The 27,669-nt window shown below is 36.0% G+C and overlaps 1 protein-coding gene across 3 annotated transcripts in view; it reads right to left on the bottom strand.

Moving 5' to 3' along the window:
• LOC125645466 (uncharacterized) overlaps positions 1 to 27,669 on the bottom strand; it is a 147,297-nt gene that overhangs the window by 34,390 nt on the left and 85,238 nt on the right. For all 3 annotated transcript variants that reach the window (XM_056140159.1, XM_048871008.2, XM_048871007.2), the window contains exons 26-33: positions 24,508 to 24,668; positions 23,229 to 23,474; positions 18,504 to 18,633; positions 9,405 to 9,553; positions 8,993 to 9,229; positions 4,251 to 4,348; positions 3,032 to 3,164; positions 1,046 to 1,218 (exon numbers count right to left, since the gene is read on the bottom strand). In XM_056140159.1, coding sequence (XP_055996134.1) covers positions 1,046 to 1,218; positions 3,032 to 3,164; positions 4,251 to 4,348; positions 8,993 to 9,229; positions 9,405 to 9,553; positions 18,504 to 18,633; positions 23,229 to 23,474; positions 24,508 to 24,668 — 1,327 coding nt within the window. The remainder of the gene's footprint in view (positions 1 to 1,045; positions 1,219 to 3,031; positions 3,165 to 4,250; positions 4,349 to 8,992; positions 9,230 to 9,404; positions 9,554 to 18,503; positions 18,634 to 23,228; positions 23,475 to 24,507; positions 24,669 to 27,669) is intronic.

The following is a 27,669-nucleotide window of genomic DNA, read 5'->3' as shown; positions in this document are numbered from 1 at the left end:
CAATCAACCTAATCTATTCCGTCCATACAAACAACAAAACGTACGGTGTAAAATACACCCAGATTAAATTAATTGTGAATTGCGATTTATGTATGAATAAGGATGGGTACGATTTGAATAGTTTTCAAGATGGTTTACTTAATTAACGCGAGGAATATAACGCAAGTTGACATAAAGGTACATTGTGACGTCATAAATAGCTGCGATGTGTTTTCTTTGAAACCAAACAATCGCAGTAATTTTTCTTGAATTGTGAACACCGATGATTTCATAGATTGGCTAACATAAAGTTCACATGAACATGACCCCTAATCGGGTTATGTCAGATATACTTACACAGAGTATACGGCGCGGATATAAAAAGTCTGATTTTAATTAGATTGTTATTTTGTATTGCTTATGGGAGTTATGATATTGATCACTGTTCGTTGTCTTCATCTTTCATTTTGATTGTCAAGTTATCTGCATATGTCCATATAAGGTGGTGTTTATATCAATGGACGAGTACGGAGGAGAAAGCGATTTTCCGGTATTTGAAAGGTTTAAATTTAAAGTTGAAAAACGAACAATAAACTGCAGTTGTTTGCCACTATAAAATAACTACATTTTCGTGCTGATTGTCAAAGTTTAAGTTTTTCAGTAGATCCACGAATGAGATCTCGCGATAATAAGATGATAAGATGGCTTATATATATATATATATATATATATATATATATATATATATATATATACACGAGATTTTTTACATGCTGCTAGGAGATTTGGTACCGCAGGTCGTGAGTTCAACCTCGGGTAGGGCAGAAGTGGGTATCCAAATAAAAGTGAAATTTTCTGCGCTTTATTTATGTATAGGTGTGCGCATGTGATGCGTCAAGCACAAACCTCCCTTACCTCTATTATGACTATGACGTAACGTCAAAAGATGGCGTAATTGTTGTCTGCCACACGTTTCAGTAGAACCGCGCTAGAACAATGCTAATAAAACATTGATGAGAGCGTTAAAGTTATGAAGGAGTTTCAGGTAAGTTTTTATATATCATACCTGATTTATAGGGCGCTTTCCATTTATTTCTGTGTATTTGGTTGTCCAGTTTTTCGGAGACCGGCCTGACAGAGTGGCTACTGTTGATTCCAAGTTCATACTGTCTATTGTTGATACTGTTATTGACCCACGTCCACTAACCACATAGTCGAAATATAAACAGAACTGTTTCCCTGAACACAGCAGAAACAACATGTCAGTTCTACTTTGAATTTAATTTATGAGATAGATTATCATATACATGTAATGTATAATGAATTAACAAAAACTGTCCAATTCTATTTCTTTTGAAAGTATAGTTTTGCTCATTGATGAAATGGCTCACTCTTACGGATAATTTGGAATATCAATTCAATTATCGTGACTTTAATGATACCGAACCGTCCTCGGATACCCACAGCTGATGCTATGAGTAGAAGACGACAATGAATGATACCATACTTTGTGCATGATTGTACATGTGAACAAGAACACGACAAGGACTTAACAATCAAGGTCACCAAATAGAAATATAGCTCTTCTGTTGATAGAATCATAAATTAATATGGACTATTTGTCACACACTTAGGGATACATACTACTTTATACCAGTTTGAGCACTGGAGGTTAAACATGATACATGATATCTCTTTATGTGATTTTGCTTTATGTAATTATTTAGTCATACGCTTTGGTCTCTATGGATAATAAATCATGGATAGTGTTCCCAACCTGGTTGTTGTACTTCAGGTTAGACAGTCTAGAGATTGAAGGGAATTAATTTACTATTTCATAGCTGCTCGCATGTCTATTGCGTTGGCAATATAAGTGAAATCCAGCAAAACCTCTGGCTGATTCACAGCACACATATATATATCCTCAATGTTTAATAGTTTCGCCATGCCAAAGCCAAAAATTCGTATTTACACATAAAACCTTTGTGGCTAATGAAGAGGTGAGACAATGTCAGACACCTCATCCAATCAAACTACCCCACCATCCCAATAGACATCATAAACAGACCTGTACAAGTGTACGCTCGATCCCTATATACATCACCAGCAGACCTTTACAAGCGACCCCTCCATCCATATAGACATCACCAGCAGACCTTTACAAGCGACCCCTCCATCCCTATAGACATCACCAGCAGACCTTTACAAGCGAACCCTCCATCCCAATAAGCATCACCACCAGACCTTTACAAGCGACCCCTCCATCCCAATAAGCATCACCACCAGACCTTTACAAGCGACCCCTCCATCCCTATAGACATCATCAACAGACCTGTACAAGCGACCCCTCCATCCCAATAGGCATCGCCAGCAGTCCTTTCAGCATTAAAGAAGAAGCTATTTTGAATGTTTTACATATAAAAACAATATACAGACCCTGAAGCGTACTACTACACCGCTTACACGGAACGGCACGAAACGCTTTTTGCACTGTTTGCAAGGAACGCTGAACGGTCTGCACTGATCGGTGAACGGTTTGCAGGAACGCTTCGCACGCAATACTGACCACTTTGTAGGCGTGACTTGCATGCTTTGTGAACGATAGGCATGGCGTGTACTCTTTGATTTAACCGAACACCCAACACCATCCCCATCATCCAAGAGCCATGCATTTAATACTTTGGTAGAGGCATTCTTGCTCGTCATGACTATACGCACAGTTTGTCTGCTAGATGTCCCTAACTAGAATATATTTTTAGACGTTGCATCATTGTTTTTTACCCCACCACTTAAGCACAAGGGAAGCAGGGGCAATGAAATTCAAAACTTCCCCTTATTCTAAAGTAAAGATGTTCCATATACCACATTTGATGAAAAATGGCCCAGCATTTTCAGGGAAGAAGTCCATCATGTTCAGATGTTAATGCACAACAGACAACGATAGACTACAATTGCATCAGGTTACCCGAGTGATATAGGTGACCTGAAAACTTAATGAGAATGAAAACGCATTGATCAGGATAGCTTAGGTGAGTCAAAATAACAAACTTACGTGCTATATGCAATGTCAAGTTCATTTCGTTGAAATAGGAATCGGCAGAGGCATAGTAAGGTCGTATACCCACATAAAGATAATTTAAATCGTCACTACCAGCCTTTGGCCTCCAAAATCCATATGACACGTACTACAATCAAAATGTAAAAATAAGTTCACACAGTCTTAACTGAAACAAGAACTAGAAGATACATACTGCAATCAAAACGTGAAAGTAAGGTCATACATGAAACATCCATAGTTTTTTCACAGCATAAAAATTATACAAATTCAATGATATGGTAGTTTGAAGGTGAAATAAAAGCAATGCGCTAGTATACTAATGGTATCAGAAACCGTTACACTGTACATGCAAGATATTCGCAAAACGCCCACCGCCTTTTCTCAGGTGGTACATATTGTTCAGGTTAAGTCCAACTGGATTTTTCAATTGACATGTTACATTTTTTTAAAAATTTTTTCAAATTCCTATATATACATACATATAGATAGATAGATAGATAGATAAAGGACCTCCCCACTTTAGCTGTGACATATGACTCCCGATGATTATGTAAAACATCCAAGTTTGAATTATGCAATTTACAACGCCCAATATGTTCATTTTAAAATACCTTGACTTAGAGGTTTGGCAGTTTATTTACTGAAAATTTGTCAATATTAAGAGCTATGCCATCTTTTGAAGTCGGATTTGTCTGTTTTTGTTAAATCTCTATTGATATTCATCGAATGACCATTTTTTAAAACCTTTGTTTATATCGAGCAGAAGGTTGTTGGATTTCTCTTTTCTATATTATACGTCTTTTATGTAATAAAGAAAATTATATCCAAAAGGTAAGACCGGACAATCTTGTGCTGGTTATGAAATTCATAAAAATAAATACAATAAAGATCTGCAAAAACTGATACATTTTCTTTTACCTCACTTACCTGTGTTGACCTCGGATAGTAATTCTGTAGTTTTCTAGCTAAGTGTGACTATTTAAAACTTAGTTTTCTACCCTTATCTTCCAATATCTCTGGGGAAAAGGACTGTACACTTACCGCAGATATATCAATGTTTAATGTTTACCAAAAACTATAATAGATAAATAATTTTTTGTTTAAAAAGAGGGATGGTACATGTAAAAAAGGGACAACAAGCTATAGCTTAAGTAGGCTGGTCCTTTTATAGAATACATGTACATGTGTGTTATAAAGAGTGCTAACAACTTACAGTGTTTCGATTCCCATGGCCCTTCAAAGTTCTTATACTACAAGTGTCTCGCCAAAGATAGGTTTGGAAAGAGCAAAAGTAGATGATATCTTTTAAATCTAGAGAAACACAGAATAAATGCATGATACATCAATGAAAGGTATAATTTCACAGAGCACAGATAATTTATGAATATCCTACTACATGTTAAATCTCCTGATTTATCTCAGGAATTTCCCACTAACAAGCACCTGATTTATTCCAGGAGTTTCCTTCTAACAAGCTCCTGATTTATCCCACTAACAAGCTCCTGGTTTATCTCGCTAACAATCTCCTGATTTTCCCCAGGAGTGTAACGCTAACAAGTTCCTGGTTTATCCTGAGAGTATCCCATTAACAGCTCCTGATTTATTATAGTAGAAGTATCCAACTAATAAACTCGTGATTTATCCCACTAACAAGCTCCTGATTTATCTCACTAACAACCTCCTGATTTATACCACTAACGAGCTCCTGATTTATCCTAGGATTATCCCATCAACAAGCTCCTGATTTATACCACTAACGAGCTCCTGATTTATCCTAGGATTATCCCACCAACAAGCTCCTGATTTATCCCACAAACAAGCTCTTAATTTATCCTACTAACAAGCTTTTGATTTATCCCACTAAAAAGCTCCTGATTTATCCCAGGATTATCCCGCGAACAAGTTCATGATTTACCCCGGGAGTGTCCGACTAACAAGCTCCCGATTCATCACGCGAACAAGATCCTGATTTATCCCAGGAATATCCAGTTGACAAGCTCCTGATTTATCCCTCTACATGTAACAAGCTCCTGATTTATCCCAGGCGTACCCCACTAACAAGCTCCTGATTTATTCCGCTAACAAGCTCCTGGTTTATCCCGCGGGTATCCCACTTACAAGCTCCTCACTTATCCCAGGATTATTCCACTAACAAGCTCTTGATTTATCCCGCAAACAAGCTCCTGATCTATCCCAGGAGTATCCCACTAATAAGCTCCTGATTTATCCCGCTAAGAAGCTCCTGATTTATCCCGCTAAGAAGCTCCTGATTTATCCCAGGAGTATATCACTAACAAGCTCCTGATTTATACCAGGAATATCCCACTAACACGTTTGTGATTTATTCCACCAAAAAGCTCTTGATTTATCCAAGGAGTATCCCACTAACAAGCTTCTGATTTATCCTGGAAGAGTCCCACTAGCAAGCTCTTGATTTATCCCACTAACACGTTCCTGATTTATCCCGCTAACAAGTTCCTGATTTATCCCGCTAAAAAGTTCCTGATTTATCCCGCTAACAAGCTCCTGATTTATCCCGCTAATAAGCTCCTGATTTATCCCATTAACATGCTCCTGATCTATCACACTAACAAGCTCCTGATCTATCCCACTAACAAGGTCCTGATTTATCCCACTAACAAGTTCCTGCTTTATCCCACTAACAAGTTCCTGATTTATCCCACTAACACGTTCCTGCTTTATCCCACTAACAAGTTCCTGCTTTATCCCACTAACAAGTTCCTGATTTAACCCTGGGGTATCCCACTAACAAGTTCCTGCTTTATCCCACTAACAAGGTCCTGATTTATCCCACTAACAAGTTCCTGCTTTATCCCACTAACAAGTTCCTGCTTTATCCCACTAACAAGTTCCTAACAAGTTCCTGCTTTATCCCACTAACAAGTTCCTGCTTTATCCCACTAACAAGTTCCTGGTTGAACCCACTAACAAGGTCCTGATTTATCCCACTAACAAGTTCCTGCTTTATCCCACTAACAAGTTCCTGCTTTAACCCACTAACAAGGTTCTGATTTATCCCACTAACAAGTTCCTGCTTTATCCCACTAACAAGTTCCTCTTTATCCCACTAACAAGTTCCTGATTTAACCCTGGGGTATCCCACTAACAAGTTCCTGCTTTATTCCACTAACAAGGTCCTGCTTTATCCCACTAACAAGTTCCTGATTTAACCCAGAGTATTTCACTAGTAAGCGCATGATTCATTCCAGGTGTATCCCGCTAACAAGTTCCCGATTTACCCAAGAGTATCCCACTAACAAGCTCCGGCAAAGTCTGATATTTCTTAGCGAGAAGCATAAATCTCCCGCGAAAGCATTTTTATCCCTCGAAAATTCCCACTTTATCATTTTATTCATCTTTCGAATTTCGTCACCATTTTCATTCTTTAGTTTGGGTTATTAATCAATAGACAAACATAAAGCTTCAGTTTCTGAAATGCATGCACTCCCCACTGTCCAATCCAACACCTATGCAATCTGGTACACTTGGAATTCCAAACTTAACAATTCATTCCAAAACAATCTTCACAAAATTCATGTAATAAAATGCTGTACAATTCAACCATTCTGGCACTAATTTAGCAACACAACATTGTAATTTCACATAGGTACATGTAAGTCGACTTAATTATACAGGTTGTTTAACTTCAGATAGGTGTACCATAATTGCTGTTGGCCAGGTAACCGGGTGCCAGGCAATTTAAAGGTATTGTTTGTTCAAGACTTCGGTCAGGATAATGACATGTATTCATTGTTTTCAATTTCTTTATTCTCTTTACCAATAGTGCAAAGGTATTGAGAAAGTAGATACAAGTATTCATACAAATATACAATAGCATGTGTTCACAATACTCACAATTGCAGCAATATAAACAAAGTCATTATAGAGAGGACAGAGTATGATGGATAGCTTTCAAAAATGTATTTAATTTTCTTACCGTGACAATATTGTCAGAATTAAGAATTTTTTTTGTTGCTACTATATTTGGGGGCGATTTTTTTCTATTAAATTCACGAATATACTGTGTTCAAATTGAAATTAGATAAAACAAAGATTTAATAAATAAACAAAGGAAAAAAAACCCACCAATTTATAAATTAACAACCATGAATTCTTTCTTCTACCGTAACCATTAAAATTTACCGCTTTGTATATTTATTGCATAAATATTTGTGAATTATACAATGTATAAATTAATGAGAATTGAACACCATTTCACTATTTGTATCAATTACGTATGTCAGCTGTTAAGAAAATATTCGACATCGTATAATGATATTGAAGATAACACAAAATATTCAACAATGAGTGTAACTGCCGTTCGAAAAAAGGAGTCAAACATGCATCGAATCTGATCATTATTTATCTACAAACATCTAATAACGTGACAAGATGACGATTCTCTTAAAGAACCAATACAATACTATACAGGACATTATACAATTCAATGAATTACGTTGTTTGAAGTGTTTTTATGAAATAAAGTGATATAACGTAACAGAGGCTAAATAATCTTGAATACATAGCATAAATTAGTAATCTAAACAAGGAATAAACAAAATCAGATAAGTCTAATTCTTACCAAAATTGATCTCTTACATCCAGACTACAGTAAACAAATAAACAAGTTGGACGTTAACGACGTCATAACAATACCACACGCGAAACGTTGCACAAGGGAGATTATGACGTGACAAACACCGAACACAATAAAATAAGAATAAACAAATTTTTACAATGAGTAATCCAACACACTGTCTACACCGACATTGATATTTTCACAACAGCATGTCAGATTAGACAGGCTTCACTGTACAATCAAATTTCTCAGAAGCTATCATGCTGTCACACGGCAATACCCACTGTTAAATACTAATCCAAACTGGAAGTTTCTGCTAGATAACTAAGATAAGTAATAGACGTTTATGAATTTTCTCAGGAAAATCTTGAGTTCAGGGAGTTATGTTGACAAGGAAACGCTGGATTATTTGAGTGCATAGAAATCATCAAAGACAAATAAATTATACACCACAATAGTTCTAAGTATCGGAAACGGTACATAATACACCCTTTACAAGCTTTATGTAGGATGAATGTCTTATGCAATGAGTTGTTTAACTTTAGTTAAGGTGGTATCAGCCATCATCAAGCTGTGATATACTTTGTTTTATATCGTATTAATGTAAAACTTATACGGTACCAATTTTGATGCACCAGATGCGCATTTCGACAAATAATGTCTCTTCAGTGATGCTCAACCGAAATGTTTGAAATCCGAAAAAAAAGTCCGCAAAACTGTTTGACCTACTTTTAGCCCTAAAGTAGGTCATTAACGGACGGACCAATCCAGCTGAAATGCAAACTGAACTTGTATATCTTATGACCAAACTTCAGGGCAATATCTGTAATGAAAAAAGTTTGGAAAACTGTTTGACTTATTTTTCGCCATAAAGTAAGTCATGGTGCACCAATCCAGCTGAAAAGCAAACTCACTCTTACGCTTCGTGAGGGAAAAGTTCTGATCAAATTTAAAAGCTGTGCATGCATTCGTTACAGAAAAAAGTCTGGAAAACATGATATCAGAGAGCCAGCCAGCCGATCAGACAGCGCCATAACATGACGGGCGTATATAATGGTCGTCCCACAGAATCTGCCTCTAAATTTGAAATTTAAAAGAAAGAGATATCAACAGGGGATTCTTACTCCTCCTAGGCACCTGATCCCACCTCTGGTGTGTCCATGGGTCCATGTTTGCCCAACTATCTATTTTGTATTGCTTATAGGAGTTATGAGATTGATCACTGTTCGTTATCTTCACCTTGCATATCCTTCTATGTAGTTGTAAGAACGCAGGAGGCGAACATGAATGAATATCATAAGTGGTCACTGAAAATATTACACTAAACATATAAATACAAGGACTATGCTTATTACCTGAACATGATGTTGACTGATTGAAGGATCCCTCTTCACAAACGCATCTGTCAAATTTACATATGGAATGCTGCCCGGAGCATGGGTCTGCAGTTGCTGCATGACAACTACAATCAACTCCTTTGAAATTATCTCGACAAATACAGGTTCCATTATTGACATTACATCCCAAACTATATTCTCGATTGCAATCACAGGATTTAGAACAATCACTAGAGTATTTCCAATTTGGGCAATCTAGAGTGAAATAAGAATATGAAAGTTAAGGGGTACATTTATGTACATACACACATCACAATATTATATCGCTCATTATTTGAAGCACAGTGTTTGGAACTGAGTGTTTATTCTCTTATGCAAGTTTATAGTACATTCTGATTTCTAAAATATTAGATCAAAGTATGACACATACTGCCACACAGAATTTTGGTGTTTTCAACACAGGATGAGGTCTGCGTTGTATTTGAGCAATTCGCCAGCATTTCCTCTGTTCCATTACAAGTAATGACATTATTTGAAGTCGGGTAACTCCAATACCGTGAAGTGGAATATAAGATATCCCTGTCCAAATGATAACGTAATAACGTATTGTACAATAAATGAAATTTCAACTGGTTAAGGCTGCTGTAAAATACAACAAATAAGTATATATATTGTTTAAATCACAAAATGCCGATTCTAATAACAACACAGTCACTTAAGTAGTGTATTATCGTAATACATACTAGAAAATACAATTGATTAAAAATTGATTAGAAATATTTCATTTTCTTCAAGCATGCATGAGTGATGATACTCACAATAATCATTACATATGAACTTGCAATACCGCAAGATCATATTCTACAGTACATACAGTGCAGCAACGTGGATCATTATTTACCGCATCCCCATGATACAATGGCAGTTTTTCCATAGTGGGGCTTCGCGGAACCAGATTTATCCTGCGTTGGGGTAAACTGCCTGTAATTTTACAGTTGATAGCTGCTGTTTTGAACACTATTTTCTCTCCTATCTAAGCATTTAAGATTCAGATATTATAGGAAAGAAAGTTATGAAAAGATATTTCTTTCACTCATATCTAGACAGTTTCTTCGTCAACAAAAATGGAAAACGGACATATTCATATCTAGTGATCAGTCATCCAAAAATTACTTTGTTAAACACCACTCTGATTCCAAGCACAAGTACCCTGAAGTTGAAATAAAAAATATGCTGGAGTTCCTCATTGAAAATATATTCGTAGTCTTTGGTGATCAAGTCTTCCAACAGTCTGTTGGAATATTCATTGGCACAAATTGTGCTCCTTTGTTAGCTGACATGTTTTTATATTCTTTTGAAGCAGAATTTATTCAAAAACTTTACTTGCTGTGGCCTTCATTTCATCAGTTAGATATATCGACGACGTTTCATCTATATATAATGTTAATTTTCATTCAGATGTCAATTCGATATATCTCTGTGAACTCGAAATAAAAGACACCAAAGGGTTGTCCACTCCGGCTTCATACTTAGATATTTTTGAAAGTATATATTAACGGCAAACTAACGACTGAACTTTATGACGAACAGGATTATTTCAACATCTCCATCATCAGTTTCCCATATTTATGTAGCAATATTCCAATAGCACCTGTATATGGTGTGTATATATTAACTGATTCGATATGCAAAAATTTCTTCTACGTTTGATCAGTTTTTAAATCGAAGCAGGCTTCTGACAAACACGTTGATGGTGCAGGGGTTACAACAGTCTAGTATAAAATCAGCACTTCGCAAATTCTATGGTCCTTATAACGATCTAGTTTGCCAATACAACCTATCATTGGGTCAAATGTTGTCTGACATGTTGCAGGCCTATTGTTAGGCCGTTCTTGGCATACTGATTTTGACTACGGCTTACGGCGGGTGTGACCGCTTAACAGGGGGTGGTTACTCCTTCTAGGCACCTGATCCCACCTCTGGTACAAATGTATATCAAGGGATCCGTGTTTGCCCAACACTTTATTTTGTATTGCTTATAAGAATTATGAGATTGATCACTGTTCGTTATCTTCACCTTTCATCTATGTATGTAAGATACAAATATCCTATGAAAGAATGATATGAAAGATATTTCTTTCTCTCATATCTACGTATGTAAGATACAGATATTCTATGAAAGAAAGGTATGTAAGATATTTCTATTTTTCATATCACGTGACGTTTATCTTACATATCCCGTGACATCATAATCAATACACAACTAGCTTGCAACTTACCTCGCCTCGGTTGACGAACACTAGCGTCTGCAAAGCTCTTGTACAAAAAATGACAGATTGTAATGTCCCTGATAATCTCCAGGTGTATGGGACCGGACACAAAAATACATATTCCTTGAACAATTACTGCACACTCAACAACAGTCACAGATTCCTCATACACCTGTCATCCGGTGCATTATGCCAGTTCACAGAAACCCAGCCCACACGGTCTATTACTTCTAGGCCTACCTCCACATTCACTCTGTCAACGTCTATTGTCCGTGTCTCAGGTGAAATAAGTGTCCATGAGACTCGAGTCCTTGCACGCGTGAAAAACGAAAGTCTAGCCATGCCCATATTCACCAACAAAAACCACTTGGAATTCCTCTTCACACACTCGTCATTAAATAACTGCTCAATTAATATCAATATCAATGCTCCTCTAAGAAAAAAAACCGTGCAGTTGTGGATTCATATTCTGATTAGGTCTGTCAAAATGTTTCGCGCTGATGGACTGTCGAGTTACGTCACGCATCACCCTGATTATTGATTTATTCAAAGAGGAATAACTCTAATACAATTAACTTATACACTCGTCGCCGATTTTTTGTCGGCAACGTAGTTGCCAAAATGAAGGTCGTAGATTTCGATTCTGGTGTTATTTTTAATGTACAGCGAAAAATTAATTAATTGGAAAATTCTCAAAATGGCGTCGCTAGGCACAAGGAAAACGGAAAACTCTAGAAATATGAGAGAAAAATACTCTCTTATGAGTAGCCATGAAATATTAAGGCGATTCCACCCGCGGGGTTGCAAAAAAGCGGTAAAACCCTCGGCAAAGCCTCGGGTTTCACAGCTTTTTTGCAACCCTCGGGTGGAATCACCTTATATTTCATGGCAACTGATAAGAGAGTCTTATAATCTTTCATATCACGTGACATAGTCATGTGGATAAACAGTTAATTCGTCTGTTTGTTATAAAAAAAAAACCAATCATGATCCTCAAGATTTCAGCCTTCAAACACAGATGACTTATAGAGGCTAATGAAAATAAAAACAGATTGATGAAAACATCCAGTTACCTTAAATTACTGTCAGTATATCCTCTATGAGAGAAAATCTCGTGATTCATTCAATGTTCCCCCAATGAACTTAATAACACAGACATCTGAAGTATTGTTACTACTTACCCCCTTCCACCCTTTTTTGTTTGCGGCAACATTTTCTCTGAAATGTGTGGATTCCCTGTATATTTCATCCCTATTTTGATTTATGTAATCGTTTCACGCTTTTTGCAAGCTTTAGAGATTGGCCTTCTACCGGTATAATAAAATACACAAGGTATTAAACAAACAATTGCAAACAAATAGTGGGTCTCCGTTTCAGGGCACATTGTCCAAGTAATTACAGCCTTACCTACGGAATTTTGGCGAGCGGAAGGCCAGAAAGATATCATACTTCAAGTCTCTTCAACTAAAAAACCATATCTTTTATATTTATCACAATCGTGTGTGCATTGATCGACATGGCTTCTTCTCTTCCACTGGCAGCCTTAAAGGAGGTCACATTTAGAGTAGGAATTTGTTATACGTCATGTGATTGGTCCGCGAATGATCTCGACACCATTCGAATGATCCCGATACTAAACAATGTCTGTGTGGACCATCACACGGCGCATTTAATTCGTACTCTATGATATCCTCTTATGAGTAGCCATGAAATTATAAAACCTCGGGTTTTACCACTTTATTGCAACCCTCGGGGGGAATCGCCTTGTATTATTTCATATCAATTCATAAGAGAGTCTCATAATCTTATTTTAATTGCCAGTTACTTTGGAATCCAATGAATAGAATCAATTGCAAAGTACAATTTAAATCTTTTATGTTTGTAAATTAACAGTTTTGCTAAGATATTTCAAATATCTGTGTGTATTATTCGAAATGTTGACAACTCAAAACATCATTTATGCTTAATTCAGAGATTGGCAGGCAGTACGATTTAATTTTCCTGTTGTCATGATGATCACAAGTTGCATTTGATGGAATTTAGTGATCAGCAATCAAAAGGTTAAAAAGTCAATAATTATGTAAACATCTTTCTATAAGGAATCAATTTGAAAGTAGAGTTGAGAAAATATATAATAATTAACATGTCGAAGACATTTATACCTTCTGTCTATCCTGATAATGATTTACAGTGTTGAGGTTTCTAGTCAGCTGGGATCAGTCCTGCAAATTGCATGCAAATTGTTAACTACAAAAAATCAGTCTTTCATATTAATAAGATTTATTTAATTAACTATAAATCCATTTATTTTAGCCAGACTTAAATATATTTTATTTCTGAGGATTTTTTCGGAAACACTATTCCGGAATCCTACCGGAAGTAAGTTAGCAAATACAATAGCATTTCCTTTTATGACGAGGCATTTTCGGGAGAACGGTTAGAAAGAAGTTGAGACAAAATTTAAAATTTTTATAAGATTCGGAAGCTACGGAAAATAAGTTAAATTGTAGAAAAAACATGCCAAAAGAAAAATCAACAAGGGCGAAAAAGAAGAAGGGAGCTGAAGTTATGAGAAAGGGGCGAACAAATAAAAATGTGGAAGGACCAGTTTATTTCAAGAGCAGACGACAATGGAGACATCAACAAATAATGGATTTGAGGGAGAATTAGATGTATCACCCAGAGATGAACCATCGGGATTCCGCATGGAGAATTCCAGGGAAACTATTCGAGGTACACAGGGCATAGATATACCAAATATGGTCAACAGTTACAATAATGTCATTGGACTTAATGTTTCACAAGAAATTAAAAACAAAATAGTCAGAGGTCAGTATGTAGAATTGGCAAAACTTGATTAATTCTAATGAGCCACAAAAACAAACAATTGTAATGGTGAATGGGGAATTACAAACATCCGAGAAAAATTCTTTAAAAAAAATCAACAACATTGAACAATGGACGGATGCATTTATAATTTTTTGCAGTATTTATTTAGAAGCACATCCGGCAAAAACATTAGAAATTTTGAAATACATGAATGATGTTAGGTTAGCAGCATCTAGGTCAGGAAATCTTGGATTTAAAGAGTATGACCAACAATTCAGATTAAAAAAGAACCCTACAAAACCATGGGGTGAGGTTGCTTCAGAATTATGGTTGATGTTTGTTTTACCTGCTGTAAAAACTATGTCTGCTGCTCCAACTTACCAGAGTCAGAGTAAAAAATACTACAATTAGAACTACCAAGGTTCATGCTTCAGATCACCCTGTGCATATTTACATGTATATATCAAGTGTGGGGGTCAACATCCTAGCAACATTTGTCAATCAAAAAACATCAGCACACAAAGGGAAGGTTTTAGTAATTTTCGTGGACAGGGAAATTACAGATTTTCAAGGGGTCAGCACCAAAACACAATAGGAAGAGGGGGGGGGGGTCTCAATTCAGAGGTCAAAGGGGAACTTTCTAATGAATGGAAGCTTGGGACAACCCCTATATATATAAACAATTTAGAATCCTTATTATACAGTTACCCTAAAAAATATAGCTTTAGAACTTTTACAAGGATTTAGATTTGGATTCAGATTAGGGTACAAAGGGCCAAGAATAGGGGGTGAATCAGATAATCTTACATCAGTCAAAAAACACCCTGAAAGAGCAAAAGAAAAAATAGATAATGAAGTGGAAAAGGGAAGGATAGGGGGGGGGCATATTCAAATAAACCAATATCAAATTTAAAAATATCGCCAATAAGCATTGTACCCCAAAAAAAGAGGGAATGTGGCGATTAATTACACATCTATCTTTTTCAGAAAATAATGGTGTTAATAACTACAGAGATCCCCAAGAATGTACAGTAGCTTATACATCTTTAGATCAGCTTTTAGAAACAATAGCTAGGTTGGGAACAGGAACATTGCTGGCTAAGATGGATATCAAATCTGCATTTAGACTAATGATAATCCATCCTGGTGATTTTGATTTGCTAGGTTTCAAATTTGAAGGAAAATATTACATTGACAAATGTTTACCAATGGGTTGTTCAATGTCATGTAAGCTGTTTGAAAAGTTTTCAACATTTTTACACTGGCAACTCCAGAAACAGACAGGTATTGGCACGATTTATCATTATCTGGATGATTTCTTATTTATTGGAGGAGTAGGTACTCAAGAATGTTCACATTTAATGGAAGAGTTTCAGAATTTGTGCAGTTTGGTGGGTGTACCGTTAGCAAATGAAAAAACAGTAGGGCCATCTACAAGCATTATAGTTTAGGTTTAGAAATAAATACGGTTGATATGGTTGTAATAATTCCTTTAGAAAAGGTAAAACAGTTGAAATCTATGCTAAATATGGCCCTCATTAAAAAGTAATTACAGTTACAAGAAATACAAAGCATAGTTGGAAGCTTAAATTTTTTCAGCAAAGGTGTGCCAAATGCAAGAGCATTCAACAGGAGGTTTTATGATGCTACTTGTGGGGTGACAAAAGCTCATCATCATATCAAAATCACAAATGAGTTTAGGGAAGATGTTAAAACTTGGTTACTTTTTAAAAGAACAGTTCAATGGTGTTAGACTCTTGCATGAGAGTGAATGGCTGAGTAATGAAAATATGGAATTGTTTACAGATAGTACAGGCAATCCAGATTTGGGATGTGGTGCATACTGGGAAGGTAGATGGGTTTTCTAGCATTGGCAAACAAAATGAGAATTAGGTATTGTTTAAAGAAATGTCATTTTTGGAGCTGGTGCCCATTGTATTAGCTATTTACATATGGGGCGAAATGCTTTTTAAGAACAAGAGGATCATAATGTACATTGACAACAATGCACTGGTGTCAATTATTAACAAACATCAAAATAAAAAAGAATCATGTTTTTGATAAGAAAGTTGGTCCTTATACTGTTACAAAACAACATAGTATTCAAGGCAAAACATATAGCAGGTACACAAAATAGTATCGCTGATGCACTGTCACGTAAACAATTTAAAACATTTCAGGAATTGTCTCCACAAACATACAAGATACCAGAAAAAATACCAGTAGAATTTCAGCAGTTGATGTTAGAAATGAAGTAAACAACTTGTTACATCTAGCAACAGCTCAAAATACTCAGAAAACATACAATCAGGGACTAAGATGCTTTGAGGATTTCCAGGATTCCCTAAACCTTAGGAAAATATGGCCCCCTACGTTAGAGCAAATAGTTCTAGTTATAGGTTATATGTCAGCAAAACATATCTCAGTGGCAATAGCTAGAACTTACATTTCAGCTATTTCTTTCAAACTAAAAATTCAAAACGATAGGGATAAAACTCAAAGCTTTCTGGTCAAGAAACTCTTAGAAGGATTCAGAAGAAAGGTAAAGAAAAGTGATGCCAGGCTGCCAATTGCATCAAATATATTAAATTAAATACTACAAAGTTTGCACTTGGTTTGTACAAACTACTATGAATGCAAACTGTTTTGCGCAGCCTACACTTTAGCATTTTTTGGGTTTCTTTAGAGTTGGAGAAATTGAAACAAGAGGCCCACATGCCTAAAATGTCATCTAAATATCATAGCCCAGACAGGGAATCTCATATTTGCATTTAAGCCTCAATATGGAGTCCTTTGTACAAACGTATTATGATCTCTCAAAATATGCATACAATATTCCTATTCATTTACAGAAGGAGGAAAAATGGAAGTTTAAAACATATAAATCATTTTGACATCCCCCACTCCCTCTACCCCTTACCCTTAGCCGTGAATTTCACAATTGAAGAAGAGGACATTATGGACATCGTAAACATGCATTTAGTTGATCTCAAATGACTCTGAAAGTAGAGAAGAAAAAATACATTTTTATTATGTGACCACATTGATCCTGCTCAAGGGGCTGAATCCCTGATCCTAGAGCCATGAATTTAATAATTTAGCAGAGATCTTAATCAACATCGCAATCATGCATTTAGTTTTTCTCAAATATATATGGAAGTAGAGAAGAAGATTTTCAAAGATCTAATACATTTTCACTATATGGCCACATTGGGCCCACTCTAGGGCCTGAACCCCTGACCCAGGAGTCATGCATTTCACAATTTAGGTAGAGAGCATCATGGACATCGTAATCATGCATTTAGATGTTTTCAAATATCTATGAGAGTAGAGACGATTTTCAAAGTTCTAATACATTTTCACTATATGATCATATATTTGTCCCGCCCTAAGACCTGAACCCCAGACCCAGAGGCCATAAATTTCACAATTTTGATAGAGGGCTTCATGTACATCATAACCATGCATTTAGTTTTTCTCAAATATACATACATGGGAGAAGAGGATATGATTTTCTAAGATTTAATACATGTTCACTATATGGTCATATTGTCGCTGCCGTATGGCCTTAACCCCTGATCCAGGGGTCATGAATTTCACAATTGTAGTAAAGGGCTTCATGGACATCATATCCGTGCATTTAGTTTTACTCCCACATGTATGGGAACAAAGAAGAGTATTTTTAAAAATATGGCCCCATATTTGGCAGCAGGGGTGGTAGGGTTTTACATTTCACAATTTATATTTCTCTTATTTTAGAACTGCTTCACACCAAAAATGTAACAATTGGCCATGTAGTTTTCAAGAAGTTAAAAATGTAAAAATTTTAACGGACGACACATGACGCAGGACGAACACCAACAGCAACAGGTCACAGACACCTGATCCCACATCTGTTATATCCAGGGGACCGTGTTTGCCTAACTCTCTATTTTGTATTGCTCATAGGAGTTATGAGATTGATCACTGTTCGTTATCTTCACCTTTCATGAGTGACTCAGGTGGCTACTAAATTGTGATGCAATATGGTCCCTCTGCAAACATAATACTCAAAACGTGGTCAGATTGGATATTCACCGCACACCCCTCTCAATACTATTTTAAGAATAGTGAGAGTATGAATTCATAATGAATATTTAATTTTATAAATATATCAACACGAAATCCGAATATCAAAGCCCCTAGGAATAAAATTTGGATAGATAACTCGCATTTGTTTACAGTGCAACAGTTGTCACCATGACGGCAAATGTAGCCGATTGTCATCCACAATATGAGAACGTAGTTTACCTGAGATTTCCTCTAGAATACTGCGGCATATTTTCCCATCGCAGGGATGCGGTAAACAATGGATACACGTTAACTGCAGTACTATGGTCCACAGATTATGAAAACAAGTGGTATCTAACTGTCGAAAGAAAAATACTTACGAGCTTTGGTTGAGCTGACGGCAGACTACCAAATCATTCTTTCTCGTCCATAACTTGTTTCTACAAGCATATTTCCATCCACCCATTTCAAATAACAGAAGGATATTGTCACTGTTTAACCGCACATTCTCTATGAAATGAAAAAGTAAGTAAATGCTTTAAAATTCCATGAGACTTCAATCTTGCTGAGTTCACCTAAACACCATTGATTACATATGAAATACTGCATGCAGTCCTGGATTCTAGCTGATAATATAACGATATTTCAACCCTCTTGTTCATATTACTACAAATGTAGTTTTATTGTTCTATATACAAAAAGGATTATGTACTTTGTCAAACCTCACTGTCATAGCTACTGTTATTGTATGTTAGATACACAATCCAAAATGTCATTGCTCATATTTGTGATCCAGTGAATTTATTCTTTGTAATACAGTTGAAAGGCAAGGGCACAAATGTAGTACAAAAATACTTAGTTATTTATTTCATAATTGATACATGTAAAAAAAAAAAAAAAAAAAAAAAAGAAGAAGAAGCTGCAAACCCATATTTCAAAACCTGATAAAAAGATGTATTTGAGACATCCAATCTTTTCATTCTTAAAACAACCTAACATGAATCTTGTTTATGTTTACAATATGTTACATGCCTTTACTTTGATTTTCGTGGCATCAAAGACAGTTTTGATTGGTGAAAGCTTAGCTTTTTATATTCATGAAAATTTCCAGTTCCTTTAACTATGTACACACACTCTAAATCGATTTATCATGAGCCCATATCGAAATGTTCAATATTTATGTTAATACAGTACTAAATTAGTACGAGTGTGGGATAGGGACATTCCAATGAGGGGACAATATTCACAGTCTAGGATGAGGCTTTACTGAGTCCTAGACTGTAAGCGAATCTTGTTCTGGAGTTGGATCTTTCCTATCCTACACGAGTAAATGACGAAGGATTATTTTTCTCACAATTTATCCACAGTACATTGCATCTATTTCTATAGTGGTTGTCATTATGTTATGGGGAAAACGTTGTCTAATAGTTCCGTATTGATCTTTTCAGATAAGCTGGCAGTTGTCTACATTACAGTTATGTTTGTAGTATGAAGATTGGCTTTGGAGTATAATATTTTCTTTCATGCAGAACACATTGCAGGCAAACACAATGTTTTACTAGATCCACTTTCACGATTGCAGGTAGAAATATTCGGAGAATTGGCTTCATATATGGACAGTTGCCTAACCAGTGTTCCTCTCGAATACCTTCATATTTGACAGAAACAACATTTAAGTTATTGGATGCTGCAGTCGCTGAAAATACTCAAATATCTTATAACAATGTCTTGTCAACATATGAAAAATATATGTATTTTTCCAAAAACTTTTAAATGTGCCCCTGTTTACCCATCATCAGTGATACATATCAGTGATACATATCTTATTATTTGTGGCATGGTTACATAGTCAAAATAAATCCACAATACAATAAGCACTTGTTTAGCAGAGATCTCGTATCACAATCGGAATAAAGATCTTACCCATCCGACAAAATGTTGCATTATCAAAAACCTTTTAAAAGGGGCTCAACATGTGTCAGGCAAACCTGATGCTCTTTTGCCCATTACACCAACAATATTAATTCAATTGGTCGAATCATTGCAATATACAGCATTGGGAAAATATAATAAACGCCTACTGGCGGATTTGTTCACTCTAAGTTTCTTTGCTTTTCTGCGCATTGGGGAAATAACAGCCAAATCTTCTAAAAACTCACAGAAGAACATAATTCAGTTACATAACATTGCTGCTGAACAAGAACAAAAAAGAAGTGTTTTAACATTAACACTCCATCATTTTAAACATCACGACTTTTGTAGACCAGTGTGTTTACAGAAATCAACTCAAATTAATAGGTCTATATGTTCAGTGAGATATATGTCTAAATACCTTAAAGCTGGGGGTACTTCGAAAAGCTCGCTTCTTACTATCGATGTTAGGTTACCTGTTACTCAATCCTTTTATTAATCATAGTTAGAATATGCCATTTATGCCATCAACAGGGGATGCTTACTCCTCCTAGGCACCTGATCCCACCTCTGGTGTGTCCAGGGGTCCGTGTTTGCCCAACAATCTATTTTGTATTGCTTGTAGGAGTTATGAGATTGATCACTGTTCGTTATCTTCACTTTGCATTCATTGGTTTAGATGCTCGTTTATTTGATCAAGATATGGGATTCACGGCGAGTGTCACCGGTCAACAGGGGATGATTACTCCTCCTAGGCACCTGATCCCACCTCTAGTACATGTGTATATCCAGGTGTCCGTGTTTGCCTAACTCTCTATTTTGTATTGCTTATAGGAGTTATGAGATTGATCACTGTTCGTTATCTTCGCCTTCTATGACAGACATTACAAATCTCTCATTTTTCGGATAGGACAGCATCACATGCTTTTCAGCGCAAAATACCCGAATACCAAAAATGGCGAATGAGCCAATGGAATTCAAGTGCTGTTAAAAGGTACTTTAGAATTTCTGTTTTCAGTGCAATTGATATTTCGCAAAAAAGACTGGTTGAGGAAGCTGACAATGGCTAGTATTTTCTTTCATACTGTAAGAATATGTTGACGGTCCCTGAATGTCTGAGGCAGCAGATACTGTAGATTGGGAAATAATCACGATGGTTTTAATTTCACTATGTTCACGATTTATCTTTTCTTCGCGAAATTAAACCCATAGTGAATAATGAAGTAAAAATATTTGAATGCGGCTATAATTAAAAACAAAGAGAGATAACTTTTACTTTTGGGGACGGGACACTATGAGCAGCTTGGGAAAAGTATTGAATAGTTACATCATTTAACATATGAATGCATACACACAATATGAAAATTTAGTATACATGTACTTGTATACTCTTAACTACTTTTACACTGCAGGTCGCATTGAATAATATACGGGCCTTATCAAAAGCCCTTGTTATGACTTCCTTGTCTTGACCCAGTATATCAATGGCTCTCACAAGTCATTTAGCGTGGGTCGGTTTTATTTCGACAACCGCAAGTCGATTTCAACATCCTCAATGTCGACACCTTTTTCTAGAGAAGTTTTTATTTCATTTGCATAACAAGTCTGGAATTCGGATTTAAACGCGTTTTAAATCGTCCGTTAATCTGAATATCAAGAGGCTACAGGTTGTTCGTATACGCAGTGGGGACGAACACCACTTGAATTCCCTTTTCCTCCAGCATAGTAAGTAAGGCTTTGTCTTCGTGAGCTATATAAACATCAAAAGATTTGCCTTAAAAGCAAATCCAACTCGTCTCGCACGCGCTCAACATGGGGGACGGTGATCTTCTCAATATATCTACAGTGTATGTATTATTTCTACATTGCTCCAATGGTATTCACTGTGAAATATGTCCCAGTCTTTAGGAAAGTTGTATGAGGGGTGACATTTATCGGTGAGACCCCGATACAAAAGTTGGGTAGGGAGCAATATACCAGGCATCGTTGCCGCTATTACCACAGTTATTTGACGCTTGTCGCCGACACCTTTAATTGGCGCCTACTTAGCACCTAAGGATAATTGAGAAGATAATTGATCTTAATTCATTTATTAAATTGTTCAAAATAGATGATTTAAATGTGTTTTCATGGCATTGTATTTTGTACATGTTGATACATAGAATTTGGGGGTTTTATCGCAAGCTTTCCGTTTTTCACCCAGTTTAAAATAGACATGTTAACTCTCCAAAGGCTACCTTGAAAATGAAATCATTAAATGACCACACAAAACGTAAGTTTCTTGTGAATATTACTCAGCAGTTGATACTACTAGTCGCAGACTGCGGGTCATCTCAGTGACAAAGTAGACATATCACCGAGACTGAGCGCGCGAAATTTAAAAAGTAGATAATCCTATAGCGTGAAAATAAAACCATCGCGATTGGTACCCTTGTAACAAATCGTGAAATTTTAACAACGTGGAATTAAACCAACTTACAGTATATTACCGGTGTCCCTCCTTTCTGGACTGATTAGGGCCAATGCTTGGTACTCATTTTGTGGTCTGTAGGTACAGTTTTAGTCCTAATACTCAGTGAACCATATATGTCATATCTTAATCTACATATATATTCAGATTGTACATTGTTCTGGTATTGTTATGAAATTAGCTGAGTGACTGTCTGAGGCATCACTCTCCAGTAGGTTGTTTTTGTGTTTGAAGGTGAAGAACATTAACTCAGATTTATCTGTACACCATATGCTATACGTTTCCGATTAAATCATTTCTTTATATGTTGGAACTGTATTTCCATTTCGTCCCCTCTGGATGGGGTACTAGCCCATATTTTTAAATATGGTCAAGTTTGTGGCCTGTTTTATGCAGTATAGCTTTATCTTTTTGTCATTTGGACTCCATTATTATAGTGTTTATGTTTTCATATCCACAATTGTGTGATTTGTTAGTCTAGATAAGATAAATGTTATTTAAATTCCAACCAGAGTGCCATTTATGTCATAGTGTGGTTTTGTTTGGCATTTGTAATAAATGCTAATTTCAACACAATCTCATTTACCGATTATTTAGCAAACATCAAAGCATAGTAGAGTCATGGAGATGTTTAGGGAGGAAACATAAGGTAGATATAAAGAGGAAGGTACATGTATAATCACACCTATACAACCATGCTTAGAAGTGGTGAAGATATATATACCTATACAACCATGCTTAGAACTGGTGAATCCTTTCTTGCAAATGCAGAGTATTTTACCGGATTCTATGTGACAATCAGAAACTGTGGTGTTACAGTTATGTGAACCAGCTGTACATCCGCAGGAAAACCCGGTATATCCAGACTTACACACACATTGCCCCGTTTCTATACCACAAGAGGCAGTATTCTGTCTATTACATGGGCAGTTGAATTGGCAGTTTTCACCATACTGCATGTATGGGCAAACTAAAATGAAAGGAAAAAAACCCTGACAAAGTATTACAGCGTTTGATAGATAAAAGATGCTGAAAACATGCATTATTGAATAATCAGAGAGCTGAGTCCAGGAGGCATATTGACATCCTACTTTTATTTAACGTCTTCTACATATATACGTATGTCCTATTATGTTTTAGGAATTTAAACAATTTACCGTGGGTTTGCCCTGGATTAATGGTTTGAACAAGCTTGAATCTTCATCAAAGAATTGACTACTCCTAAATAGTTCTGGAGAGGATTATTTAAACACCAAACTCGGGATTTCAATATTTCTTTGAGGTTTTTTTTCTTCGAAAGGGGCATAACCCTTCTTTAGAACAAAATAATTCCTTGTATCCAAAATATTTCACAGCAAGTTTGGTTGAAATTGGCTCAGTGGTTCTGGACAGTGTAATTGACTCAGGTGAGGTAAAAGTGATAGACTGCTATACAGTATCGTTTCCTGTTTATGTACGGCTGAGAAAATTCTGCAAGGGACTGTACATATATCACACACACTAGCATTGCAGATGATGTGAAAATGGCATCGATAGTTGACAACATACCTGATATATAGTGAAGCATTGTCTACTAAAACATACTTAAAAAATAAAATGTTTATGCATTGCGATATATGTCTTCATTTGAATTTAGCTCTTGTTCTTAAATATACAGTTTTATCTATGGTATTTGCGCATGTTCACGGAAATCGTCATTTTTCTACTTGTTATTAATAGAAGTGCAGCTAAGAAATCCTTGTGTCACACACGTACATTTGAAATCCACCGAGGTTAACGTCATAAATCAAATTCATGAATCAAAGCTACTCTCTTTATATAATGGTAAATACTAAGGACATATTTGTAATTAAGCAATGTTCCATATACCATTGAGACATGTACGTATACAGCAGGAATATATCTGTTACAAAATATTATTTCAGACACTGACGGTAAAATTTCTAAAGACGATAACGCTGATATTTATCAATATATACGAAAATAATTATTAAAGGTCTTACCACTGTCACAGGATATTTTTGCTCTTGTGCTTGAATAGCTGTAGCAGTCCCCTTTATCTGCAGAACAGTCGGCAAGACTTTCTTCGTCTCCATTGCAGATGATATATTGAAAGTGTCTTACATGACTACCAGCAGAACGTTCTACTTTCGTTGTATATTTCCTGTATTAAGTCAATTCAAAAAGTCATTTCTTTTTGAGAAATACTTTGTGAAAATTACATGTGCATGTACAAGTACTATAGTAACATTTAGTACATCCAAATTCTTGTTTCTAATGAATGTCTTCAGTTCATTTATGATTGTCATTATATGTCAAGTGGTGGTGGCAGGATGATCACCCCTATCCCTTGGCATTATTGACCAAGATCTGTTCACTGTGAAAGACACATCTTTCGACACAGTAGTTAACATGATAACACAGTCGGCTTCAGGTCCAGAGAAGGGTAAGGTTGGTATTCAAAGTGTTACTTCCTTCCCTGTGAAATTTGAGATGTTAAGATTTATATTTAGGAATTGATTTTCGTAACATAGGCCTGTGCTTGCTCATGGTTTGTTCCATTTATGGTTCAATATTTGAATTTTTTCAACATTTCTTCAGTGGATGAATACAGAAAAATCGGGTTTATGTATAGAAGAACACTATTTGGATGATTTTAATTTTGTGGATAAAAGAGGATCGGAGAAGTTTTTGCAATTAATGACATCATTTCAGGAAGTTTGCAAGGCTTTGGGGTAAACACAACTCAAGGTACAGTTACTTGTTTAGTGTTCCTGAAACTAGAAATATACTATCATGATTCCCAAAGAAAACATACAAGAGTTGGAAAAGTCTGTCGAACAAAACTTAAGGGTGACGGACCTAATTCCTTTCTACAATAGAGATTTTATTCAAATTTTGATATAAGGTAAAACATGCATTAAAGATTGAAAATCAATGGGGAAAAAACCCAAATGAAAATCGTATTTGATTTTCAGCAGGGGGCGTTTCAAAAGTTGGCTATGTAGTAGTCGTAATTGCAAAGGAAATATAGGGAAATTTCCAATGTGCAATATAAAAGTAAAAAAAAAAAAATCTACAATAGAGTTTTAATACAAATTAAAGAATGATTTTAGAAAGACTAAGCTTACTAATTGTAAGAAAAAAAGTATGGGTCATCGGCAATTCTTTTTAAGGGGAGCAGGTCAAAGGACGATTTTTGGCCAGTTTTCAAGGAAAATGTCATTAAATAAGAAATGGATAGGTTTTCTACTTGTAGTTTCATACTTTTTCTTTATACTAAATAATCATATGGATTAAGAAAAAGGTCACCAATCATATGTAAACACTGAGCAATACGTGTTACTATGACATGTTGATTGGCAATTGCAATCTCAGACATGAGTAACTAAAGCATTATTCTACCTGAATGTATTTTTCTCTATATCAAAAGATGACGATAAGCCGACTATTTTCACCAAAATATATGTATCTCTGCCATGTGATCGGTTCTGTGCTAAGATCTGCGCTAGGGTGATTGTATTCAAACTATTCAACGGCAGCGTCGATTTTCCGCGCAATTCGGCATTGTGACGTCAAATACAAAGCCCAGCGGCGTATTCAACGTCACAACTATAGCAGCTATTCCCAACATTATGACGGGATGATTTGCTTTGTTGTCGGGAGAGGAATTATTCTGCTTTGGTATATTAATAAAATATCTATCCAATGGGTAGGGTCGATAGCGTGTTTATTGTCAGCCGAGAGAGAAACTACCATGGCCTTGCCTTTGTTCTTCGGTTGTTGTTGATTGATACGGTTTTAGTCATTTTTTCTGTGTCGTTTTAATGGATGGTCGAAAGATTTCAAAATATAATTCTACTCTTTTCCGCAGTTGGTTGTAAATAGAAATTATCGTCGGCTTTTGAGTAATACGCTTCTGGTGCATGTCGTAAATCGTTAATTGTTTATAGAGTAATACAGTAATAACTATTAATAAGAATATTCATGATATAAACTATATTCAGAAGTAAAATTTTAATAACAAAACAGTCTTTTTTGGGTTTTTTTTTTTATTTCGTTGTGCATACCTATGACAGTTTGATTCATGGCATATGCGCGGGAGGTTGTAAAAACACGGACAATTACGGAATCCCATAAATTACACATAAAACACGGAAGAATCACGGACAGAATTTTTAAAGTCACGGATTCACAGATACAAAAGTTACGGAAATTCTACAAATCGACTTTATTGAAGAATTCATATAAAATATGGATTAAAACAAGATGCATTACTTGTATAATGAAAGAAATATACAGTCTCAAGTTCAGTTCGTAAATTTCGCATGTTTATAATGTGATGAAACAATTGCAGCGACGTCACAATGCACGGAGACTGTAAATAGCGATGTTCGCGGCTTTCTGCGCAGAAGTGCAAAATTTCGAATTAGGTCTGTCGTCCTTAAAGTTGAAGGAATTGGAGTCACTAGTTGGAAAGTTGAATTTCTTTTCCAAGGTTACCAGGGGTAGTATTTATTTAATCATTCAACAGAAGATTTTGAGATTCTATGATGGGGTTATCTCAACATTGGAATCTTCTGGGCGGTGGAGGAGGACGTCAATACAACCTATCATTGGGTCAAATGCTGTCTGACATGTTTCATACCGATTGTTAAGCCGTTCTTGGTACACTGATCTGATCAGGATATAGGGCTCACAACGGGTGTGACCGGTCGACAGGGGATGCTTACTCCTCTTAGGCACCTGATCCCACCTCTGGTATGTCCAGGGGTCCGTGTTTGCCCAACTATCTATTTTGTATTGCTTATAGAAGTTAGGAGAATGATCACTGTTCGTTATCTTCACCTTTCATGTAGATAACCTTTCATGTATATGTAAAACTTATACGGCACCAATCGGGTCTCCTCCACTCGAACTAATTGTATACTTTATTGCTTACACTTAACTGTATAAGTATGCTGGAGCTATTGCTAGAACTTATGTAAGTTGCTATTGGGTACGTGGATAAGATTAAGGGAGTCAAAGATGCAACCAATATGTTCATTGTTTCAAAATATCTGGCCTTTTTTTGGCCGTTTTGAAAGTCGAAGAATTCGCTTTATCCAAAGGCAACGACTCACATACCATTTAGGGAGTATAGATGATGTGAGCATACAGAATAA

The sequence above is a fragment of the Ostrea edulis genome, chromosome 6, assembly GCF_947568905.1.
Source record: "Ostrea edulis chromosome 6, xbOstEdul1.1, whole genome shotgun sequence".
NCBI classification, from domain to species: Eukaryota; Metazoa; Mollusca; class Bivalvia; order Ostreida; family Ostreidae; genus Ostrea; species Ostrea edulis.
Note: the sequence above shows the minus strand (reverse complement) of the source record. Positions and strands in the feature narration are given on the sequence as shown.